The sequence below is a fragment of the Desmodus rotundus genome, chromosome 3 (assembly GCF_022682495.2).
Source record: "Desmodus rotundus isolate HL8 chromosome 3, HLdesRot8A.1, whole genome shotgun sequence".
Taxonomy (NCBI): domain Eukaryota; kingdom Metazoa; phylum Chordata; class Mammalia; order Chiroptera; family Phyllostomidae; genus Desmodus; species Desmodus rotundus.
Window position 1 is genome coordinate 126,804,941 of NC_071389.1, and position 23,654 is coordinate 126,828,594.

The following is a 23,654-nucleotide window of genomic DNA, read 5'->3' on the forward strand; positions in this document are numbered from 1 at the left end:
AATGCTCATTAAATGGCCCCACGTGACTTCCAGCAGGCTTCCTGCTGCCCGCCCAGTGAAAGCCTCTCACTGCCAGTAAGTACTCCAGGTTTCCAGTGCTCCGCCTGAAGAGCAGGCGTTCTACGAGAAGCTCTCAGATTTCCAAGTTTGAGGACTCATCTGCTCACTCAGATAATTCTCCATTTTCTGAAACACGTATTCTCCATTGAAGACAGTAGGTTTACTTCGGTGGTTTCAGACCTAGTGTTTTCACATGCTGGTCATTTTGATCCAGTGATCACTTTGTCACTCTTCGAGTTTTTATGGTTATTTCCTTTTTATATGCTCCTGAACTCTTTTTTAAATTAATTTTGCCACAATATTAAAATAACATAAATACATTTTAATTAATTGATTGATTAATTAGTCTCAGCTATTGAAATTATTTACAATTGCGATGCAGCATTAAATTATGGATTCTATAACAAAACTGTAGTTAGACGGCTGGGTTTCAAATTCTTACTTTGCAATTAAGTAGTTGTATGTTCCTGAACAAGTAAGTAAGTTATTTATAGATCCTTAGTTTTATCATCTACAAAATGAGGGATTAAGAATAAATAATTCCTTTTTGTCCAAAATGATTTAAATGACCTCTTATAGATTCACCATTGTTCCATAATTTATACAGTCATTTCACAAATCAGTGACAATATCCTAGTCAGTTTTAAAAGAACTGCTATATTCATAGGTTTTCTAGATGATCTATTCAAGACTGACCAATCCTGATCAAGTCCTGATAATTCCTTTTTAAAATATTTAAATATTTATATATATTTGCTATCTAATTATAAATATCTGTTCATTATAGAAAGTCTGAAATATCATAATTTTATTAAATTGAATGAATTCCATCACTCATAGATAGCAACTAGTAAACTTTGGTGTCTTTCCAGAATTTATTTTGCATACAAAAAAAAATCAATTATATAATTAATAAAATATTTCAGTTGTTTTAATAAGGATTTAAGTTCTTTATAGTGTTTTATTATGTTAAATAAAATGTGATGATTTTTACAAAATTCAGTTTTCTCATTCAACATCAATATTTAATTTTTATTTATTAAAAAAAATCCCCTCACAACTTTTTACATAGGTACTGCCATACTTCAGCAATTATTGCCCTGATTACCTCCTTTGATTTATATTTATTATTACCATAGAATACATATGTAGCAGTGGAATTCTTCAACTATAAAGCATTAGCAAATTTCATATTTAATATTAGATTACCAAGTCAGTTCACCAAAATACTATAACAACTTCACTTCCACAAGTAGTATATGAGAACAACTTTTCTAAGGTCTCATCAAAATGAGATTCTAACCAATGTTAAAAATGTCCATCGGAAAAGAGAAAAAATGCTTTCGTTTCAATTTTAATTATTAATAAAAATTACATCATAATAATTCTGTGTATTAATAAACTATTAATAAAATCACACAGTTAATAAATTTTGTGTATTAATAAAAATACACAATTTTTTCACAAAATTTTTTTATTTGCAGTTTATTGCTTAATAGTTTAATGCCATTTTTGAATTTCGGTATTATCTTTCCTTCACGGTATTACAAAAGATGGTTAAATAGTTGTTTTGTTTCCGACTATTTAATTTTTATATGTGCAAACAAGTTGGCTTTTCCTTTGTAGTTTTTTGTCAAATTTTGTGAATCTCTTGTATTTACATCCTTATCTTATCTTTATAAAAATAACACAGTCCAGCTGCCTTAGATACATTAGTTCTGATTAGAAATCCGCAACAGCTAGTGTCCAGAGCAGAAAAAAAGATGAAACAAGAATTTTAAATAATTACAGAAATTAGAGAGATGACTTAGTATCTGATAACAGACTTCTACAATTATAACGTTTTCCATTGTGGGGAGGGGCTGGAAGCAAAATGAAATATGATCCAACTCTTAAAACTACGGCGGGTTATGAAAATATTCAATATGTAAATCTTTACCAAGTCCTGTAGCATCACATTTAAGGGAAATCTTAAAGGCTGAAAATAATTTTAAACTAAAAAGAGGAAATGCAGGGGGAAAAACCAAATACATGTTTCATTAAGTAAAAACACATCAAGAAAGGGGTTAAACTTCGGTGAAAGTTAAAAAGGTTCCTAATTTCTAGTGTGAGGTTATATACAGGAAACATCTGATGTGCCATCAAAATTTAACTTGGAAAAGAGCCAGGATCCTGTGTCAATATTTCCCCACTTGCAACTGGGGATCCTTAAGTTCTCCAGGCTAATCAATTCCCTTTACATTTTCAAAGAAACAAATCACTGAAAATAATCAATCAACAAATGTTGGAGCCAATCCCATTAAATGCCCAGCATTTTCAAAAAAATAAAAGAAAAAAGAAAAAAAGGAGACTGTGTGCATTTGGGGTGGAGGGAAGGCACATGCTCCTGTGTATGTTGGAGGATCCCCCAAATATAATATGGACCTCAAGAGTATTACAATGGAGTATATGAAATGGCTTAACATAACTTAAATAATTAGGAAACAGCAGAAAAGTAAGGAAGCACTAAATTGTGTTTAATGTTAAAGAAAGATTTATACCAGAGAAAAGAAAAAAGAATAAGCACTAGCCTAGAAAGAATAAATGCAAACATTCAGAGAGATAGGACTTGACTATTTTCAGAAAAATGTCAACAGTATAGGGGAAGCATGTTTAGTGTTATATATATCTACTTACGAATACATTTCATATGTATTCCTAGATCAAGCCACGTGTCTCTATAATTTATTTTATACTATAATTTTTACATTAATGTTGATTAAATTCACCCTGTTTTTAATGAATACTTGAAAATAAGCTTCTAATACAGTTCAAAACATGCATTCCCATATATATAACATGTAGACAAAAGAAAAAACACATTCTGGAACAAAACTTTACATGTTCTATTTTAACTCTTTATTCACTTTGAGTATAGCATTAGCTTCTATCAGTGCAGATATAATTAAAGCTAAATAACAGTTCATTAGGGAAGTTAAATGAGATTTTCATGTACAAAACAACCTTTCCATACCTATTAGGAAAAACACACATAAATACACACAAACCAAAGTACACACAGTTAGATATACTTAACACAAAAATAATTTCAACTTGCATTTTATTACTTGCGAATCCTAAATATGTGCAATAACTTATTTTCATATTGACTTTCAAGACTGTATCCTTCACACAATATTATTTTTTTCCTCATGATTATGTACATTTTATATAAATGTCACCCAAATTGGCATCTTTCAAGCATGCCAGATTTTGAAATTTAGTTAGTGGAATTCCCAACTATAACAATATATCACCTCAATATTATGACAACAACCCAACCTATTCTTAATACTTAGTAAACAACTCATTCTGTGGATATTGCCCAGTGAAAGAGTAAAAATGTATATATATTTTCTTCTCATGTATTCCTATTGAAGCCTCAGAAAACAAATTTTTCAAGCAGAACATAATGAAACTATTTGGGAATCAGAGAACAAGAAAGATACAATTAGGTTTTAAATTTAGTATAGTAATTTCCTTATAACTCAATTCAAAGATAAAGTTTTTATGCTTCCATCTTTTCCCTTACCATAAGCTGGCAAAAGTAAGAATTAATTAACAGGTGGGCTTGTGTGGTTTTAGCGGCAATGAAATATAATCAACTGTCTCCTATCATGTTTCCAGAAAAACCAGCAACACTGACCCAAGCAAGACCCGGAGGCAACCCTGCTGTTGCCGTGAGAGTGTTCGAACTTCCCACAGGGGCCATATATCCTCAGGACCTGTGTTTAACTGAAACTTTCAACAAAATATATTACCTATTGAATGCAGCTGAACTGGATGCTGACCTCTGTAGTGTACAGAATAATGCCTAGCAAATTAATGTCTGTAACCATAGTACATAATGTTGAATTTACATCAAGCGTGAACAGTAAAAAGAAAAAGTTAAACCACTGCAGTTTTTTAGTAACAAACTTTTAGAAGAAAACTTGATAGTTTGTACATAAATTTTATATATTTACTCTTTTTGCTATACAGCCAAAAGTTCATAATTTCCTTATCTTGTTGGTTTCACATCTTATTTTTTTTAAAAAAAGTAAACTTCTAAAATCCCTCAAAATTACATTTCACTTTTCTGTACTGTTAATCTGCACACCCAGCAGTGGTCTCTTGGTCTTGTCCTCCCTGACGATGGATACATGAAGGTGATGTTAATCAATTTATCTAAAAAAATTAAAGGCTAATATTCTTTTTCGAGGTACATAGACCAATGGCTAATCTGGCTGTACGGTCATTCGGACACACCGATTTTCAGGAGTGCCAATGGAAGCAACTATAGAAAAATCACCAGATCTCCAAATAGGGGAAGCAGGTGGTATAAAAAGCTTAACACTGTTGGAGTGTTAACTCTCCCACTCTTGAAAGATGCGCAGTTCAAATATCACACAGTTGAAAGCCATCTCTTTCGCAGTCGGCACGCTGAGCACCTCGAGTGGTCCACACCCAGGCACGGAAGAAAACATCCATTTAAGGATGTGAAGCATCATGTCAAAAATTTACTCTGAACATCTGTGCTCTAAATATAACCTGGAACAAGGTGAAGTAAACACACACACGTGTGCGCAGAGTTCAACAAAAATAAACGATTCAGCTGAAAAACCCAGCCATACAGAAGGCTGAGAAGGAAATAGGATTCTTTTATAGCCACTCTACCAACAAAACTCAGCATATAGTGGACATACTTCAGGTAGAGTTAGGATAAATTTACAAGTGAGAACTTTTCATTTCGTCTTCAGGAGGTACATTTGACATCTTGTCTGTCACTGTTCTCACCGGAGTAGTAGTAGTGGCAGTACCAGAGAGCGCTACGCAACAGCAGTGAGGAACCTAAATACCGCTGGTAGCCATTTATAACGCTTCGTTCTTCCATTCCACAGTTTTCTTTCTCAAAAAATGCAATTCTAAAACTTGGATGGACAAGTTTTTAACTCCAAAAATTGCTCTAATAAATTCACTGTGTTTCCTCTCAAAGGTTCTTTCCCCGTTCTCTCTGAATAGCTTAATAAAGTTGGGGCAATCTCCCACAATTAAAGAGCTACTTTCATGAAACTGCAAATTAAATCAATATTTCTCCCTTCTTATTACAAAATAGGAGAAAGTATCTTTTCTATTTCAAACCTAAGTAAAATATTTGCTCTTTGAAGGCCAATGAAGGAAAATGTATTTTCCAATACCAAGCTAGGAATTCATTCATTCATTCGTTCATTCACTCATTTTTAGAGACAGGGGAAGGGAGGGAGAAAGAGAAGGAGAGGAACTCTGATGTGAGAAAGAAACATGGATTGGCTGCATCTCATATGCTCCCCAACCAGGGAATGAACCCAAACCCAGGCCTGGGCCCTGACTGGGAATTGAACAGGCCAACTTTAGTTTTGCAAGACGACACCCAACCCACTGAGCCACACCAGTCAGGGCCTAAGTTAGGATTTCATGAGTTACAGAATGTGTATTAAAAAAAACAAACTAACTAGAAATTATCAGGGATAAGAGATTCAAAACAGTATCATCAAAATAAAGGCAAACAAGGCAATAAGCAGCAGTGGGTCATTATCACGCAATTCCCTGGGAAGAAGTATGTAATCTCTCCCTAAGGTAAAGGCACATTGCTCATAATAAACACATTTTTTAAAGAACAGAAAAAGATAAGTATGTATGCAAATGGTGACACTAGTGTCACATTAGAAATACGGAAACTTGAGATTTTTGTTTGTTTGTTTTGGTTTGGTTTGTGTGGTCTGGTCAACATAGTACAGCCTGCATAATGATGGACAAAATGTTCTCAAGGTTAAAGCAATAGAGTTTTCCGTTTTATTTATAGGCATTTACTTACCAAGGAAAGGCACTAAACTCCAGAGCTTCTGTGAAATTTCCTAGAACGTTCTCTGAGAGCAGGAACCTCGGGACTATTTACATTTCATACCACCATCACTTTTGTACTGAGTGGGGGTATATGTGACTTTGAAAAGATATTTGTCACACAAAAATGATTCTAAACATAGTGATTATAGAATGCAGTGACAAAGCAGTAACTCTGGGTTCTCTCTTACTTCATGCAACACATCATGTCCCTTTGTTCTCAGGATTTATTACCAAGATGCAATGGCCCAAATTGCTTATATAATTAAACCCAACAATTACTTTGCATTGAGAGAGCAGAATAATTTTATTTTAAATAGTAAATAGGCTTAAAATGACATTTGGGATTAAAAGGGCTCTAGCTGATAAAGGTAATTAGAAGTTACAACCTAATTTAGTTTCGCATAATCTTTTAGGATTATTCAAAAGTAATGTTTAAATGGACATTTTAAGGGAAATAATTAGAGAGAAAGGACAGAAAAATTGAGGATGGACAGCAATTATCCTACGGTTAAAAAAAATAATGCCCTGTTTTTTTTAGTGCGTCTGTGATAAAACCACAATTTTGTTTTATTCCTTTTTGTTAAGATGAGGTTCTTGTTACATATATATGTAAAAATAAATCTATGAAATATATGTGTCACATTATATATACATATATAAATAAAATTAATTTATTTCACTGACTTTTAAATGGGTAAAGAAAAGTGAAAAGTAAAAACATGTCAGTTGGGCAATACAGAAGGCCTAAGTAGGAAAAGCACTGGGATTTAAGTTGGAAAGCTACACTTCGGGTTCTAATATAAACTGTGTAATCCTGAACATATCACTTTTATACTGCAAAATAAAAGAGATTATGTTAGGAGGATTTTAAGATATAAGTCTTCCATCACCAACATTCTGTGATTCTGAAAATACACCTATAATTTGAGAATAAAAGAGAAATTCAAATAAAGAATTTCTATATTGGGTGCAAGAATAAAAAATAACTTCGACTAAGTCTAGAGGAAAAATGTGCCATGACAGGAGAAGTGGAAGAAACTCAAACCTAAGTATGACAATTTTAATTCAGAAGGAGTACCCTATTAATGAGATTAAGTTAATTGGGCACTAACTGAGTAAGCCTTTTCTTTTTAGGTTAACATAGTTAATGATCAAAGAATGACTTTGACCCTGGTTACTGAGGGACAAAGGAAAACAAACTTGGAGAGACAACACAGCAATTCTAGACAGGACACAACGCAGTGGAAGCCCCGCTGCATCAGTGACTGCAAGGCCATCGCTGTGCAAAGCCTTGCCCATGGAGAAATAATACTTACACTGGTAAATGCAAAAAGAACTGAGAGAGAATACAGTCATTGGCATTTGGAGCTTAAAGACCCGCAGAAATGATGATTACAATGGAAGGTAATCTTATGAAATGCTTCCTGGGTTGGGCATTTGATCCAATAACTTCACTTTCCTTCTTCCAATCAATCCTTAAACTGACTCCACTATTACAAACCATCTAAAGGGTGGGAAAACTGAGGCCTCAGTTCAGTGATTTGCCCAAAGGCACTCAGCTAGTAAGTACCGAAGCCATGAACTGAACCTGGGCTGACTTCACACTATGCTGCATCTCCACTTAATCCAACCTATTCTCTTAAGAGAAAACTGACGCCCACAGAAATAGTCACACAACCGACTCGGAGCAATTTTATGTTATTTTGGGATATGATCTCTACATATTGCATGTATTCTCATACCTTGCTAATTGCAAACAACATCTAGGTGAAAGTTTAATTTTTGTTCATAATATTTTGTAGCTGCTTCATGTTATTTTTATTGTATGTTTACAGTTCACATAATTTTGAATGAGATGGTATTTCTCAATTATTGTTATTCAATCATCTTGCTCTTATGAAATCAGAGAATAATGAGAATATATTTTAAATAGTTTTTTTAAATTTACTTATGAACTGATAGAGCAAAAGTTAACAACCTTGGAGTAAAATATAGAAAAATATTTAAATTGGGGAATAAATTGATCAAACTTCTTTAAAATTAATACACAAATGGGAAAATATGCTTGCTTATTTGGTGTTCAGGGCAGGTCAACTACTGGCATGTAAAATAGAGGAATACACGTTTTTCATAAAATGTTCAAGGAAGGGAAAATGCAAAGAACTATTGTTTTTTTAAAAAAGAGAAAAAGAGCAACTGCAGTGGATGGAGTTATTAAAGTAATAATAACATTCACATATGACTGTGTATTTTCACACATATTCCTTTATTTCTCTTAACCCCCAAACGACAGGAAAACAGGATAGAAAATAATGTTTGTACACATACACACAAGTGCTTGGGGGTAGTGGTCATAAGGGGAAAATGAATGAGCCGTGAGAAAAATGAATACTTACAGGTTAAATCTAGCCAGACATTATAATCCATCACTGATCCCTGAAGGGCACTAATAATATGTAAATGTGAGAATTAGAAAACACATTCAAGGCTGTTGATAAACTTGATAGGATAATCAGCACATGCTGACAGACTAATGAAACTGATGAACTGATAAGGCAGCTTATCTCCTGGGCCATTTTTTTTCATGTCAAATGGAGGCTAATCAAAATGTATTAGGAGTTAAAGCAAACACTCAGAGGATTTCAACCATTTGATTAGGAGGTGAATTCACTCTCTGAGAAAATTATAGTTTCATAAACAATTGAAACTACAAAACCGGGTCAGATAACACATCTTCACAAAAATTAGACAGAATGCAGCCACAATAATTAGAAGAAGAAATCTGCAATTTTAAATAATATTGTGATTCTCCCCCTTGCAAACTGCTAGAGTGCTTTTCAGAATCTGGGCAAAGCGACTACCTCTTTCTATAATGGAAAATAAGACAAAGGATTAAACAATAACCCCAGGGACACACTTATCTTTCACTGCCTGTGTGTGCTCAGCATCTGCGTAACCATGAGAGACAGATCCCGAGGTACCGGCTGAATTTTCAATCAAATTTATTTACATAAAATAATTGAATGAATTTTCTGAAATCACTAACTATATTGAATGCAACATTTCCTATTAACAATAAAGATGCCAAATGCGGTCTGTTGCCAAGGATCTCAGAGTCTTTTCCTAGTTTAAAGAAAGACTTCTTATTTCATAATTGAGGGAAATGGGGAATAACGGCCTTCCCAAGTATTAGCATAAAGAATAAAATTATAAACTGAAATCATTGTGCCTCTTTAGATAAAGCTAGAGAAAATGATCCGTTTAGTATTCACTTCAACAGAAATAACCCTCCAGTATTAATATAGTAACGTTAATTCTTTTAAATGTAAGCACTCTAGGCACACACTTTATGGACGTGTACATTTCATCTGGGTAGATACACTGGTAAAATGCCGGATAGCGCAAGGCAAGGTTTTAATTTATAAGAGTTTAAGGGCAAAAGTACATTTAATGAAGGTGGAGTTTACCTTTTAGTAATTATAGCAAAGAGAAAAAGCAGCAGCCACTAGCCATACTCCAACGTTCTTTTTAATACAAGCATCCAATCATCCCACTGCTGCACTGACTAATGGGGGGGAGGGCGGCTCCAAGACATGCAGTGAATATATTAACCTCTTGCAAATCCTAATTTTTTCTGTTTATTGAGCCACACCTCATTCTGTCTCTGAACTATTTCCTAAATTTCTGCCACTTAGAGAAAAAAGAAAGTGGGTGTCCTTGCCAGGCATGTCCTCTACAGTGTGGGAGGATTTAAGATTGTGTGTGTGTGTGTATGTGTGGGCTCAAACCATACAGCTAGTATCAACTTTTTGAAATCATGGAATATAGAAGCATAAAATAATTCTTGAGACCATGTTGTCTCATTTCTTTTATATGCATGAGGGAGGCCTAGAAATATTAAACTCCTAACCAAGTTTAGTAAAAAGAGAATATCTGAGTTTGTAATTTGTGCTTTGGAGAAAAAAATTTGATTTGAGGATGAAAGCAACCCCTTCTCTTCTCTCCCTTATCTGGAAACAGTGAAGTTAACCAATCAGCAGAACAACTTAAACGTTAGGGACTCCTGGCAAGAGTCACACACTGAATAGGCGATTTTCAGTTCTCTCCACCATCAAATAGCCGTGGTAACAATTTACAGTCACAGATCAGCTGCAGGTGATAGGTAGGCATTTTATTAGAAATTCTAGTTCTTGACCTGTTGTACTTAGAACCCTAGCTTATATGCTTTCTAATAAAAAAAATTAAGCTAATATATCCAATGTAGAAAAAGAAAGAATTATGGTAGCACATTTGCATTTTTCACAGTATTATTTTTACTCTAAAATACTAAGTCTGAAAAACCTATTGAGATCCAAGCCCTGATCAATGAAAATCAAACTTATTGACTCAGTTATTCCCATCTTTTATGAGCATCAAAAATCATTCATCTCACATATAATTTTTGTATAAAAATAACATTATACTATATATCCATCTCTATAAAAAACTATTTTCTGCTTAATATACACTAAATGCCTTTAAATAAATTTTGCATTATTTTACAGCTGTATATATTTCATTCTATGGATGTATATATTTAACCAATTTTTATTCCCCCCCCAAAAAAGGGATAAATAAAGACATTTTCAGAAAAAGCAAAAAAAAAAAATTACTCATCTCTACATCATAGCATGTTTAGCAGGGGTGTCCAACCTACTGGCACCTCTGGGCTACACTGGAAGGAGAAGAGCTGTCTTGGGCCACACATTAAATACATTGCAACATGTTATCACAAAAAAAATCTCATAATGTTTTAAGTATTTTCACGATTTTGTGTTGGGCCACGTTCACAGCCATCCTGCGCTGCATACGGCCTGCGGGCCACAGGTGGGACACCCCTGCTGGAGGATCTTCTGATTAAGAAAATTATGTGATTAAAATTATCATAAATTTGATAAATTCACTAAAGTCTGTGCACTTCATTCATCTTTTACCAATCCTGGAGTCGAGCTCACACTGAACCCCCGGAAGGCTGTGTGAGCCCTTGCAGCAACTCCGGGATCTGGACAACCTGTGGAGAATCTCTATGACAATGCACCCACTTGTTCTCGACAGAACAAGTGTGCTTCGTAAAAAATGGGGCTGTGACGCCCCATCGGGAATAAGGATTTCTGGGGGGAGGATGAATGATATAACTAATTAAAATTCCATTTAATAGAAGCTCAGGTTTTAACTTCTCCACAGGTGCCTGAAATATCCATTGAAATATTAATGTCTCACTTACCCATCATGTTGTACAAGCTCTGTGGGGGAAACTGCCTTGGCATTTTCTGAATTGCTTCCTTATATACACTAAGGGCTTCCTAAATTAAGAAACAAACAAAAAATAATAGATGAAACACAAGAACATTCACCAAAAATGAAATAATACCATGCTTCCAAAATTAAAAACTTCCGTTGCTATTTCCAAATGGTTCATTGGAGGAGAAAAATTAAGGTGTCCTTTGGTATCGTACTGCCTCGATTACATGAATAAAAGTACTCGACCCATTCAGTGAACACAGCCAGATAAAAACTTAGTTTAACAAGTAGGTGAATGTCACCAAGCTCTTTTATTTTAATATAAAATTTTAGCTCACACCCATTATTCCATTAAAACACTAGAAAAATTTCTATTTGGAATTCACCTGTAGTCGTGTAAAATCTATACTTACTTTAAGTCTGGCCACCAACTAGGATCTAAATAAAATATCAAATAACGTATCTAGATACTGACACACCTTCAGATTATTAAATGCAATTATTTTTAAAGTTGTATCTTTATCTCTGTATTGCATTATTGAGATGACCTGAAAGAGCATGCAAGCGTGTGGTCTGAGAGAGAGGAGGAAAGACGCTGAACAGGAGGGAAGAGACCCTGGGGATGCGAATTCTGCAGGAGAAAGGCAGGGCGAGACTGCGCAGCCTCCCATTGCCCCTACACAGTCCTGCCTCCATCACTCCTCTCCTCTTCCCAATTAAAAAAAAAACAATTTCATTTAATTATTACTTTAAATGAACTAAAAGAAATGGGTAGGATTTACATGATCTTAATACTCAGAGTGCAATGTATTTTTAACATTAAACACTGGGTGTAAGGTAACAATAACAATGTGTCTTGGATCATAAAATCTGAGATAAACAAATAAACTTGTGACATGATGGTTCTTATTCCCCCTTCCTGCTCTGAGAAATTCACAGTAGAGAAATCTGCTCAGATTCTTTAGCAGTTTCCTCCAAATGAATTTCACTGTGAAACTCTTAAAGACACACATTAACTTCTTAAATGATCACAGTGTCCCCATGATGAGAACATGGGTAGAAAACACTGAGACTGGATGAGAACAAGGGGGGAGGAAAAGGGGAGAGGGGAGAGAGGTCTGACCTCATAGCGACCCTGCTCATGGTAGAGCTTCCCCAGGTTGTACAGACAGCTGGTAACCGAGCTCTTATGCGCGTGAGGGTCCTTTAGGTTTTCATCAGGGATCTCAGAACACTTCAGGAATGTGCGTCGGGCTTCTTCTGTCCTTCCTTGGTTCATTAGAATAATGCCGGTGTTTAAATATGCAGCTGAGGAGCAGGGTGGAAATATAAATATGAGAAGATGATGTGCACTGTGGATACACTGTTATCTTTACTTCAACTAACTTTCTATGGATTATTTCCAATTTTAAGAAAAAGAAGAAATACTTAAGGCACAAACAAACGTACATGGGAACAATTAACGTAGTAAGAAGTGCAGGTAGCACTGGAAACTATATGGAATAGTCTCTGTCCTCAAAAAGTTCAATATATTTTGATGCCCAGACCAGTGTGGCTCAGTTGGTTGGGCATTGTTTCTACAAAGGGAAAGGTCACCAGTTCAATTCCTGGTCAGGGCACATGCCTGGGTTGTGGGTTCAGTGCCTGGTCCAGGTACATATGAGAGGCAACCAATCAATGTTTCTCTCCCTCTCTTTCTCCCCCCTCCTTCCCCTCTCTCCCCCCAAAAGAAAGAAAACAATCTTTCTTTTTGGATTTTTATTTTATTGTTCATGTACAGTTGTCTCCATTTCCCTGCCACCAACTTCCTTCACCCCACCCACCCCCACAAAAATCTTTAAAATTTCAAAATATTTCGAGCTTAAAATCTAGATGAATAAAAGTTGTACTTATCTTAATATATTAAAATAATAAACTGATATCAAAATATGATTAAATTGAGAGAAAAGATTTTCGAAGCTTACAATCTGATTGGCAACTGATCAAAAAGAGGAGTACCAACCACATTTTTTTTCTCTGTAAGGTTGTAAGTCACCAACATAATTTTCATGAATAAAGAAGCAAAGAGGTATTTAAAAAGAAAAACTTGCCTCTTACTTACAAGCTAGTGTAGGCCTGCTCCCAATCGCCAATTTATAATAATGTAACGCTTCTGCAAACCTGCCGCTCTCCTGCAGAAGTAACCCCCTGCGTGAGGAAAATAGAAATTTGGAGATATGGCTGTATTACTGCACATAAAACCACACATTTAAATTTAATATTTCAAAAATAAAAATGGTTAAGGGGCCATAAAAATGTTGACCTGATACTATAAAAACAAATTCTAAATAGAAGGAAATTATTCCTCGGGAGAAAAAATATTGGACAGGTATCAGTTGCATTTATGTTGTATTAGAAAGTATTCAGAAGTACTTTTAAAAACCCTCACTGCACTTTCCCCTTTGCAGCAGTCTTTTCTCTCCCGCTGGAATTCCAAACCACCTGGATTTCTCTTGCAGCATGAACATTTTACTTCGGAAAGGAAAGTTGTCTAAGTTAAATATATATACATGTATCTCTCTCTACATAAGTATATACGTATATATACATATATAAGTACAGAGATAGATAGATAGATAGATAGGTACTTAGATACATAGATACATAGATAGATATGGTGCCTCTCTCACCCAAAAGGCAAAAGTAATCTAGGTCAATAGGATAAAGAGAGTCAGAATTTAATCTGATGCCATAAAGACACAAAAGAAAAGACTGAACACTATCTACACTGATGTCTCCTCGTTTGGATTTGGTCAAAGAAGCTCAAATTTCACAACAGGGCACACACATTTCAGTCCACTACAGACCCTCAGACCCCATGCCCCTCCCCCCAGGAGGCTCTTAGGCAGGAGCCTCAAGGATCACCCCAGCCGTTCCAGACCCCGTCCTCAGGACCTATTTCAGAATTAAATATAATTGTATCTGTGAAAATACAGTGTCAGGGAATTGGACTAAGTTCAAAAGACTCTCACAGAGGGCCTTTTAGCCTGTCCCTATTCTCTTGTAATCAGCAAGTATCTTACAGACATTTGGCACCTCTTTGGGGCCTGAGTACTGCTGTTATCATCCTCAAATTGCAGATTCTACTTGCCAGCGGCTGAAGCCTTTGAAAGGCTGGTAAAATGGAGCTTTGAGAAATGAGAAGGTTACTGATAAAAGCTTATCATTTGGCAATTATTAAATGCTCAGTTTATTATTTAATGGGCACCATTAAAAATATCAAAAGCAAATCATTTTGAAATTAAAGGTTGCTCACTCTTGTCATTAGTGTAAATTAACCTCATTATTTCTAATACCATTTGTTAAAATCATTTGAATAGATCAAACCATTCCAAAATACCTGAACCTCACTTACACCTATACATAAATGTACATGTGTATTAAAATTTTTGAGCAACAACTAATGTGATCATGAAATTCATATACTTTGCTGTTAAAGATACTTTTCAGTTGCTGGGAAGAAAGAAGAACAATGTTTTCTGCAGAACTCAAGAGTTTGTGAAAATGTTCAATTGCCTTTAAAAGCAAATAAAATTGATAAAGAAAAGAAACACACATGCATTTCAAAAAAGAAACAATATTCTTTATCAATAGTTTTATTGACAAAATGCTTTCCAGTTAACTAAACTCATACACATTATCTCATTTTAGAAATTTATCTACAAACTTAATAGTCTTCATCACTGTCCTTTGAGATTCAGATAAAGAGGTGCTTTTCCTTTGATACAAGGATAATGAAACCAGAGGAAATCCACCACCCAGATATTTAATCTGTTCTTTCTACCATTTTCAGGAATTAAAATCCTTCCGTGAGCCTGTCTTTAGGCAGTACCTTCCGTCTCTTCCTGCATTACAGTTTTCTGTGCCTGAAGATCACAAACATGTCCTTGTTCCTGTTTGCTTAAAGGGGGGGAACCCTACCACCTTTACGCAGCCCTGTGTCTACCTCTGACTACTGCTTGTTACTGTTCTTCCCTTTAAAGTCAGATTTCCCTTAAGAATGTCCATGATGTACGTGTCCAATGACTAAAGTTCCTTTTACCCCTAAAGCCAGTTTGGGCTCTATTCCAGAATTCCAAGAATGTCATAATGAAATTTCTACTAGTTATCAGACCTTAAAAATAGTATGTCTATGTGACCACCCATTCAACTGTAGTGCCTATAACTACTGAACTCATCTTCCTTCCTGAAACTCGGTATTTCCTTGGCTTCTGGAAAACCAGTCTGCCCTAGTTCTCTTTCATCCCTGGGACCATCCTATGGAAAATGGAGAAAGTGTCTCTTTATTTACTTAATCCTTTAAAAGAAGTTGATGTTTCATGAGACTTTGTCTTTTTCTCCTTCCTGGATAAATATTGACTCTACATGACATCATGCATCCATGTAGCTCATCTGCTGCCGGTTCTCCCTTCTGACATCCAGGTCTGTTTTAAACCGTTTACCGAGCTACGGCAACTTAGTTGCTCAGTGGAATTTCAAAATCAATACATTCAAATATTAAAAACAGTAACCCCCACTGAAAACTAAACAATAAAATAAAGAAAGAAGAAAAAAATCCCCTCAACACTCAGCACCATCACTGACTCCAGTTGCTAAAATCAGAAACCTGGTTATCACTCGACTTCTCATCTGTCCTCAGCCTACCCGGTCTCATTTTCTAAGATTCTTGATTCTGCCCCTGAAGGTTCATCTTTATGGCTGTCTGAGCCCTTTTTATCTTTCCTGTCACCTAAATAACTGCAATAGCCCACTAATTAGTCTCCAGTAATTACATTCCTAAAGGGCAAACATGCGGTCAGGCTGCACAGAAAGAGCAGGAGATGAGCACATCTCTCTGACAAGTGCCTGAAGCCCATAAACCCTGAAAACTGATGTATGCCTTCGGCCTCATGGGCTCCCCAGTACTGACGTATCATATGCCGGTCATTTTCCTAATTCATAAAATATACAAGGAAGTAGGATCGAGGGTGGGAGGCGGGGATGGCTGGGGTCTGGGAGAGTGGCGGTGGGTAAATGGAGACAACTGTACTGGAACAACAAAATAAATAAATAAATAAATAAATAATATACAACAAAGAGAAAAGAGCAATTGGAATGACAGCCAGGCCTAGACAATCGTGTGTGGTCTTCCTATTCTTTGAAGGAATGTAGTCACCCAGAGGTATGCAGCGGGGAGGCTGCAGAATTACACACTGTAGCTTGTAAACTGGAGTATCATCCTCTGCATCACATGAAAAAACTTAGCAAAGGCGTGAGTCCAACCGACTGAGATGGCTCTGTGACTGATTTCCAGTGGCCAAGGATTTCATTAAGCATCACAGCTATCCCCTAGTAATGATGCTGCAAATGTGAACGAGACAGAGATGCACGTGCCTACGATGTGCAATGTACTGGTGGAGACAAGATAAAAAAATGGTATAGAAAATTGCTGTAATAGAGGACGGAGGACTGGACTACTCCAGCTCAGGAATGGCAGAGGTTCACAGAGTCAGAGTGGCGCTGGCAAGGGCTCGAAAAGCAAACAGCAGTTGGCAGCAATAAAAAGTGTTATCTTCAGCCCCATGTTGCAGAGGAGGAAGGGTCCACAGAGAATTTACCAACCAACCCTAGGTTTTATGGTCCCTAAGAAGGCAAAGTGAGGACGGGAACAAGTTCTCTGATACTAAATTTCACGCTCTTTCTAGAAGAAAAAGTGAAATTTTACACACAAGCATATTAGGTTACGTTTGCTTTTACTCTAAAAGTCTTCGGATTTTGTGTAATGCTAACTTGCACTGCTGCTGTGAAAAGGAATCAACCAGCCTTCTGTCACTGCCCTTTCCTACCTTTACAGAACCCAGTCTTGATTTCACTGACGCTATGAGGGAGGGGCAGAAACCCTCCACATCACAATAGTTACGGTGGTAGTAATAATAATAATAGCTAAACTTATTCAGCATGTACAATGCATCCTGCACTTTATATATGTTAACTTACTTATTACTCGACAATAATCTTATGAGGTAGGTTATTCTTACTGGCCCCCTTTTACGGATGACAAATCTTGGGCAAGAAAAATTTCAGCCACACAGCGAAGGTCGCCCGCCTGGTAAGAAAGGTGCGTAATTCGAGCCCGGCAGTCTCATCAATATGCGCAGGGTTGCTACTTCCATGGATCCCTCATACTAAATGACCACTTTAGGTCGATGACACAGATTGTTTACGTGCTGATCGTATCAGTATAATCTTCTGGTTTCTATGTGCACAGTGTTAAAAACAAGGACACATTTTAATATACCATCAAGCAAGAATCTAATGGGAAATAATTTTATCCACATCATGTAAAGTTGCCTTATTACAAGAGATAAGGTTCTCATGTCCCTGTCAATCACATACATGAACTATGGAAAGAATAAAGAAGAAAATGAACTATAGGGATTAAGTAATTTTCCATATAATTCTAATCCATCATCATTTCTGTTTTCATAAAAAAATACAATTTTCTGAAAAAGTATGCCCTTCCGCACCACTGCCAGCACACGTGGGGAAGCTGTCAGAGTCTCTACAACAAGACTGCCTTCTATACAGTACCGTTAAAGCACACACATCTTCAAGGGAAGCTACCTTTGCCTCAGGTTCTAAGAAACATCTTTAAAAATGGTCAAAATCTGAGATATTCAAAAGGTATTAATAAAGCACATGAGCAGATGAAGAGCATACTTTGCAAGAGTAAGCAGTGCGGTAACTAAGCATTTACGTAGAACACAGGTGCCATGGGGTGTGGTTTACACAGAGCGATGCTCCCTGAAAACTATGGAACCGCTAAAAGATACGAGCTTGGTTTCTTTTTTGATTTCATTAATGCATAACATGTGGCACCACTACAACATATTAAACATTGAGACCACAGTCACCAAACAATGAATAAGTATTCTTTTGAATAAATTGCCTCACAGTGAAGACAGACAGGCAAAGAATCACAATAGAGTGTAAATAAAGCATAAAGTGTTTTGAGAACACACGGAGCGTACACCTTCCCCAGGTGAAGAAGTGTGGTGAAGTTCGTAGAGAAGTGAAGAACACAGGAATGGAGTCCCAGACAGGTCAAGCTATGCGTATGAGAACTCCCAGTTACAGAGGATAACCGTTTTAGCTCCCAGTAGCAGTAACAGCAGGTTTCATTGAAATTGAATGGCCATCTATCTAGAAAGCATTTGGAAACAAAAGCTAAGACAACTTAAAATTACGATTATATTATTGAGAATACTTCAGTAATAAATAGTTTGGCTATTTCTTGGGCAAAAATACGTAGTAATCAAAATAAATCAGATAGCACAGGGGATGGTTCACAAAACAATTTATAATCCTTAGGGTCCAATTACCAACAAAATACCATCTTCATCTTAAATGAGATTTTTATTCTAAATTTTGTTTGTTTTATTATCTTTTAATACACGCAGGTACTTTAAAAGTAAGATTTTTTTTTCCTCAGAGATAGAATATTATACATTTTAGATGTTCAATATTTTTACATGTGAAATTAATTAGCATTGGTTTGCAGACATATTTGAACTTCCCATTAATTCAAATTTCCTAATTGGCTAATTTTGCTAATGACTCTAATAATGAGATTTTATATAATTTTACTGTAAAGTGACATTACAGTTATGTTTTCTCTGTTTTCTCAAGATTCATGTTTAGTTTTAGGCTATGTTTATAACCCGATAACTGAAAAAATAAATTTTTAATTTCTACTATGGAACAGAATAATTAATAGCATCTTATACTCATAACACACAAGTGCCCCCAAATCTTGCTTGATAAATGAGATAACAGGCAAAAATTTCAAGTGACTATACCTGCAGTAAATGGAATCAAATTCATAGTCCTTTTTAAAAACAGACACTGTAAATAAAATGTTACTAACACTTGAATCACATGCAGTAATTCCAAGGGTTAGAGTAACACAACAGTTTAGGAATTAAATGCCTAATTTGCACTCACCCCTGAACACATACAAAAAACTATCATCGATCAGGTACTGGGCTTGGTCGTGTGACTAGACTCTGTCCAATTAGATGAAAGGAGAGTGGTCTGTGTATCTCTGAGGTGTTTAAGTCCTTGTAAGGCATGTAAGTCCTGTTCTGACCATGGTGGAGAGCAAACAAAAAGGAGCCCAGGAAACTGAGCCCTTCATGAAACTGCCCCACAACCCTGGGCTGGCATACCTCGGACTTCTTTCTGTCAGACAGAAAATGTCATTGTAACTAGTTTAATCCAGTGACTTTCAGCCTTTTTCATCTCATGGCACACATAAACTAATTGCTAAAATTCTGCGACACACCAAAAATATTTTCGCTGATCAGCCAAAATAATAGGTGTAATTTTGATTCACTCACACCAGACCACTAATGTGTCGGCTGCTGTCATTTCTTTATTTGACAATCTAAGGGAAAAGAGGTCAGTGCCACTGACAAAGTAGTCAGGTGTTGCATCTCTTAAAAATTCTTATGGCACACTGGTATTTAATCACTAGTTTAAGCTAATGTTATTTTGGGTTTCCTCTCATCTACAAACCACCCTCTTCCCAATTGATAAAATGTAGCATGTATTGTCTTGTTTTAACTATATAAGGTCATAAAATAAGGAACATAAAGTACGGCTTTCACAGAGAACTTTAAGGAAAACTTCTTTTAATTACATTTGAATGACTACAAAGTATGAGTTGTCTGGTTTTCAGTGATAAGCAGAGTAGGCAATTGCCAAGTATAAAAGTTGCAATTAAAATATTTAATTAAAATTACATAATTTAAGAGAGTAATGGGTGGATGAAATTGGGACTCTGAGATTAAGCCCTTATTAGACATCAGAGTGGTCAGAGTTTTCACTTTGCCCAAAAGAACGACGACGTTAGTAGTGTTTTATATTTAAAAAGAAAAAAAACACATTTAATTAATCATCTCAATCCTCAAATACCTAGAAAGAGGGAGGAAACTCACAGGAATTACCAAGTGAAATAGAAATAGGATTGTCATCTCAGAAAAAAGATTCAGGGAGGTATAAGTGATTGAATCTGACCTCCAAAGGAGATGCCAGCGACAAAATTTTACATACTTTCTGGTCTTACCCAGCATTTCTGTGACTTTCTGATCACCCTAGGGCAATAGACTTTATATTTGAGGACCAAGCAAAAGAATTCTTTCTACTCACATTTCCCCCCTCAAATTATATACTTAACTTTTTTCTCTCCCTTTCTTTTAAAATTAGTTTAATTTTATTAATTTCAATTTAATAGCTAAAATGATATTTTTACAAAGATGGCATTGGGTAGGAGAGCACAAGTAGAGGAAGTGAATGTAGTTACTTTTTTACTTAAACCACATAACCTTAACTTATTAGAATAATGCGTGTGCAACAAAAAGCATAATTTAATTGGATACTTATTTTAAACTACTACTAAGTCATTACACATGATTATTGTATACAATAGGTACTGTGAGCAACATAAAAAGATGTCCCTTCTTGAAAAGGTTAAATTGCACTGGAAAGCATAGTAAGCAAGTAGTTTTCCCACTCCGTACTTTTTGTGTGTGTGAAGAATGGAAATGGAAATGGAGAAGAGGACATACCCATGCGGTTATTGGGTGTGAACTAATTTCTAATGTCACATAACTGCCCATCAGGTTTCAGGAAATACAGTTAAGCCTCCTCTTTGGTAGCACTGTTTTGACACAGACCTGTAGACTCTGACAACTAAATTCAGTAGAATGGCCCCCACTTCATAAAGAGAATTTTTTTATTCTAACCTGTCAAATATGGAACAGTAGGCATCTGATCAAAATGATTTTAAAAATATTTTACACATTACCAAAAATGTTATCAACTTATCAATACTAGGAGGAAATGAACACCTTGTAGCTCTTATTTTTTTTAATTTTAAAATTAGTTTTTGTTTGGGGTCTAACGAAAGTAATATATTCTCACTATAATGCCATGTCTTCAAAATATATGAGGTCTCAAATGGAGCACTAGTTACAAACGTACTTCTCCTGTGTTAGAACTTGACATCTAAATAAACTCTTTTATCCTATATAAGTCCACTTGTATTCTGTGACAGGTCCAGAACAAGATGCTTCATCATTACTATCTTATGTAATTCTCACAATAAACCCATAAGAGTATGATCCCAATTTTACATGTAAGGACCCCCAAAATCAGAATGGTTATTCAACAAATCTATGTAGTTAATTGTTGTTGGGTCTGGAATTCACAGAACTACACTGTATGTTAATATATGCATAATTCACTTTATACCTGTCTTCTGAATATATAATTATGGCTATATTTTCCTCTACATGTCTTAAAAATAATTATAGGTGTGAATACACTTTCCGAGTTAAAAACAGTACTTAACAGGAAGACACTTAGTACCAGATGCCTTCATGATAGTGTTTTCCATATTATTTCTTTTCATTCTTATAATTAACAACATAAAATATTATTACATTTTACTTTAGAGATATTAAAACATCCGGGAGAGAGGCTACACAACCCACCCTTGATAATATAGCTGACAAGTCTCAAGACGGGATTCTTATTCAGGAGTTTGCCAGGCTTTTGATCACACTGTCTTCTCCTTACCCCACACTGGTCCCTGTTTTCAGTTAAAGTATTAATAATTGCCCCCTCTCTCTGGTTCATATCTGCAGAGCGTCTTCATTGTCTATATCAACAAGTTTCTCTCTTTCCTCCTTTATACATGTCTACCCCAATAAACATCTTGTATTTGCTTCAAACTTAAAGTATAGCCTCCAATGCCAACCAACTTCACCAAGAAACACATAGTAACCAATATGCTTGGGTGATTGCTAATTTTACATGTCAACTTCACATAAGTTGACCAGCGATGTCTGGTTAAACGTTATTTCTGAATGTGTCTGTGAGAATGTTTCTGGAAGAGATTAGCATTTTATTCCGTTGACTGAGTAAAGCAAATTACCTTCCCCAGTGTGGGTGGTCACCATCCAATCTGTAGAGGGCCTGAATAGATCAAAAAGGGGGAAGGGAGGATTAGCTTTCTCTCTCCCTCAGAGCTGGGGACACTGATCTTCTTCTGTGAGACCTCCTGGTTCTCAGACTTTCAGGCTCACACTGGAATTTACACCAGTCTCTCTGTCCTTCCAACTTTACCACCAGCCTTCCTGAGTCTTTAGCTTGCAGGGGCGGACTGTGGGACTTCTCAATCTTCTTAATTACATGAGTGAGCTGACGTGTGTGTACACATGTATATGTATATATATATATATATGTATATATATACATGTCTGCACATACATGTATAAAGTATACACATATATAGATACTGTGTATATTTATAGTACACATATGTATACGCACTTTATTAATGTCTCTGGGGATCCCTGCCTAATACAACTTGTACAGGGCTTTCCTTGAGTTAGTCTTGTGCCCCAGACCCACTCCTCTTTACGAAAATGTTCACTAGTGAGTATAGGTAGGTATGTCCCCACAAAGGTGTAGCCAGTGAATAATTAGAAATGGAATAAAATTAATAGCCAACAAACTCTCCCATTTTTCTGATTATATGTCAAGTGTCTAGGCACTTTATTTAATCTGTGCTACAACAGTAGGAAATACCGTAACACAATTGCAGATGAAGGATGAGGATTGAGCAATGTGAGCAAGGTCTGTCATGGGAACAAAACACGGAAGGCTTGAACCCCAGTCTTGTAAATCGTCCAATACCCAAGCCCATGCTCTTCAGTGTTTGGCTCCATGGTACAGAGGTACCAGAGTTAAATTATTTTAAAAAGAAACTTTGCCCTCTTCCTCCCTCCCTCCCCGTGAAAATAGATACTGTGCTGATCGGCCTATATTAATTTTCTAGGATTGCTGTCAAATCTCTTTAAAATATTTCCCTCATCATATAAGATAACAGTATGATTTAAAACAAGCATAATTAAGAACTGAAAAACACCTAACGAAAATTAAAGGCATTAACCACCAATAATTAAACTTTAAACCTATATTGAGATTTGCTCATTTATTCCTTGCTATTTACAGGAACTGTCCAACGTGGATGACAAATTATTATGCAATTTCTTGAAGCAGAAACACAAGTTGGATGGTGTGCAATCACTGTGGGGGATCCCCTAAGCTGAGATACAGGCAGGGGCCAAAGCCTGACCTAATCAGTGAATGTTAACTAAATCAGACTGTTGCCCTGGCTGATGTGGCTCAGTGGACTGGATGCCGACCTGAGGACCAAAGGGTTGCCGGTTTGATTCCTAGTCAGGGCACATGCCTGGGTTGCAGGCCAGGTCCCCAGTAAGGAGGTGCGCAAAAGGAAACCACATGTTGATGTTCCTCTCCCTCTC

At 36.0% G+C, this 23,654-nt stretch overlaps 1 protein-coding gene across 1 annotated transcript in view; it reads right to left on the reverse strand.

Annotated features, from left to right (window-relative positions):
* Positions 1-23,654, reverse strand: part of TMTC2 (transmembrane O-mannosyltransferase targeting cadherins 2) — a 398,129-nt gene that overhangs the window by 131,953 nt on the left and 242,522 nt on the right. The window contains exons 5-7 of the mRNA XM_024572656.4: positions 13,343-13,428; positions 12,365-12,549; positions 11,225-11,303 (exon numbers count right to left, since the gene is read on the reverse strand). Of these exons, the coding sequence (XP_024428424.2) occupies positions 11,225-11,303; positions 12,365-12,549; positions 13,343-13,428 (350 nt within the window). The remainder of the gene's footprint in view (positions 1-11,224; positions 11,304-12,364; positions 12,550-13,342; positions 13,429-23,654) is intronic.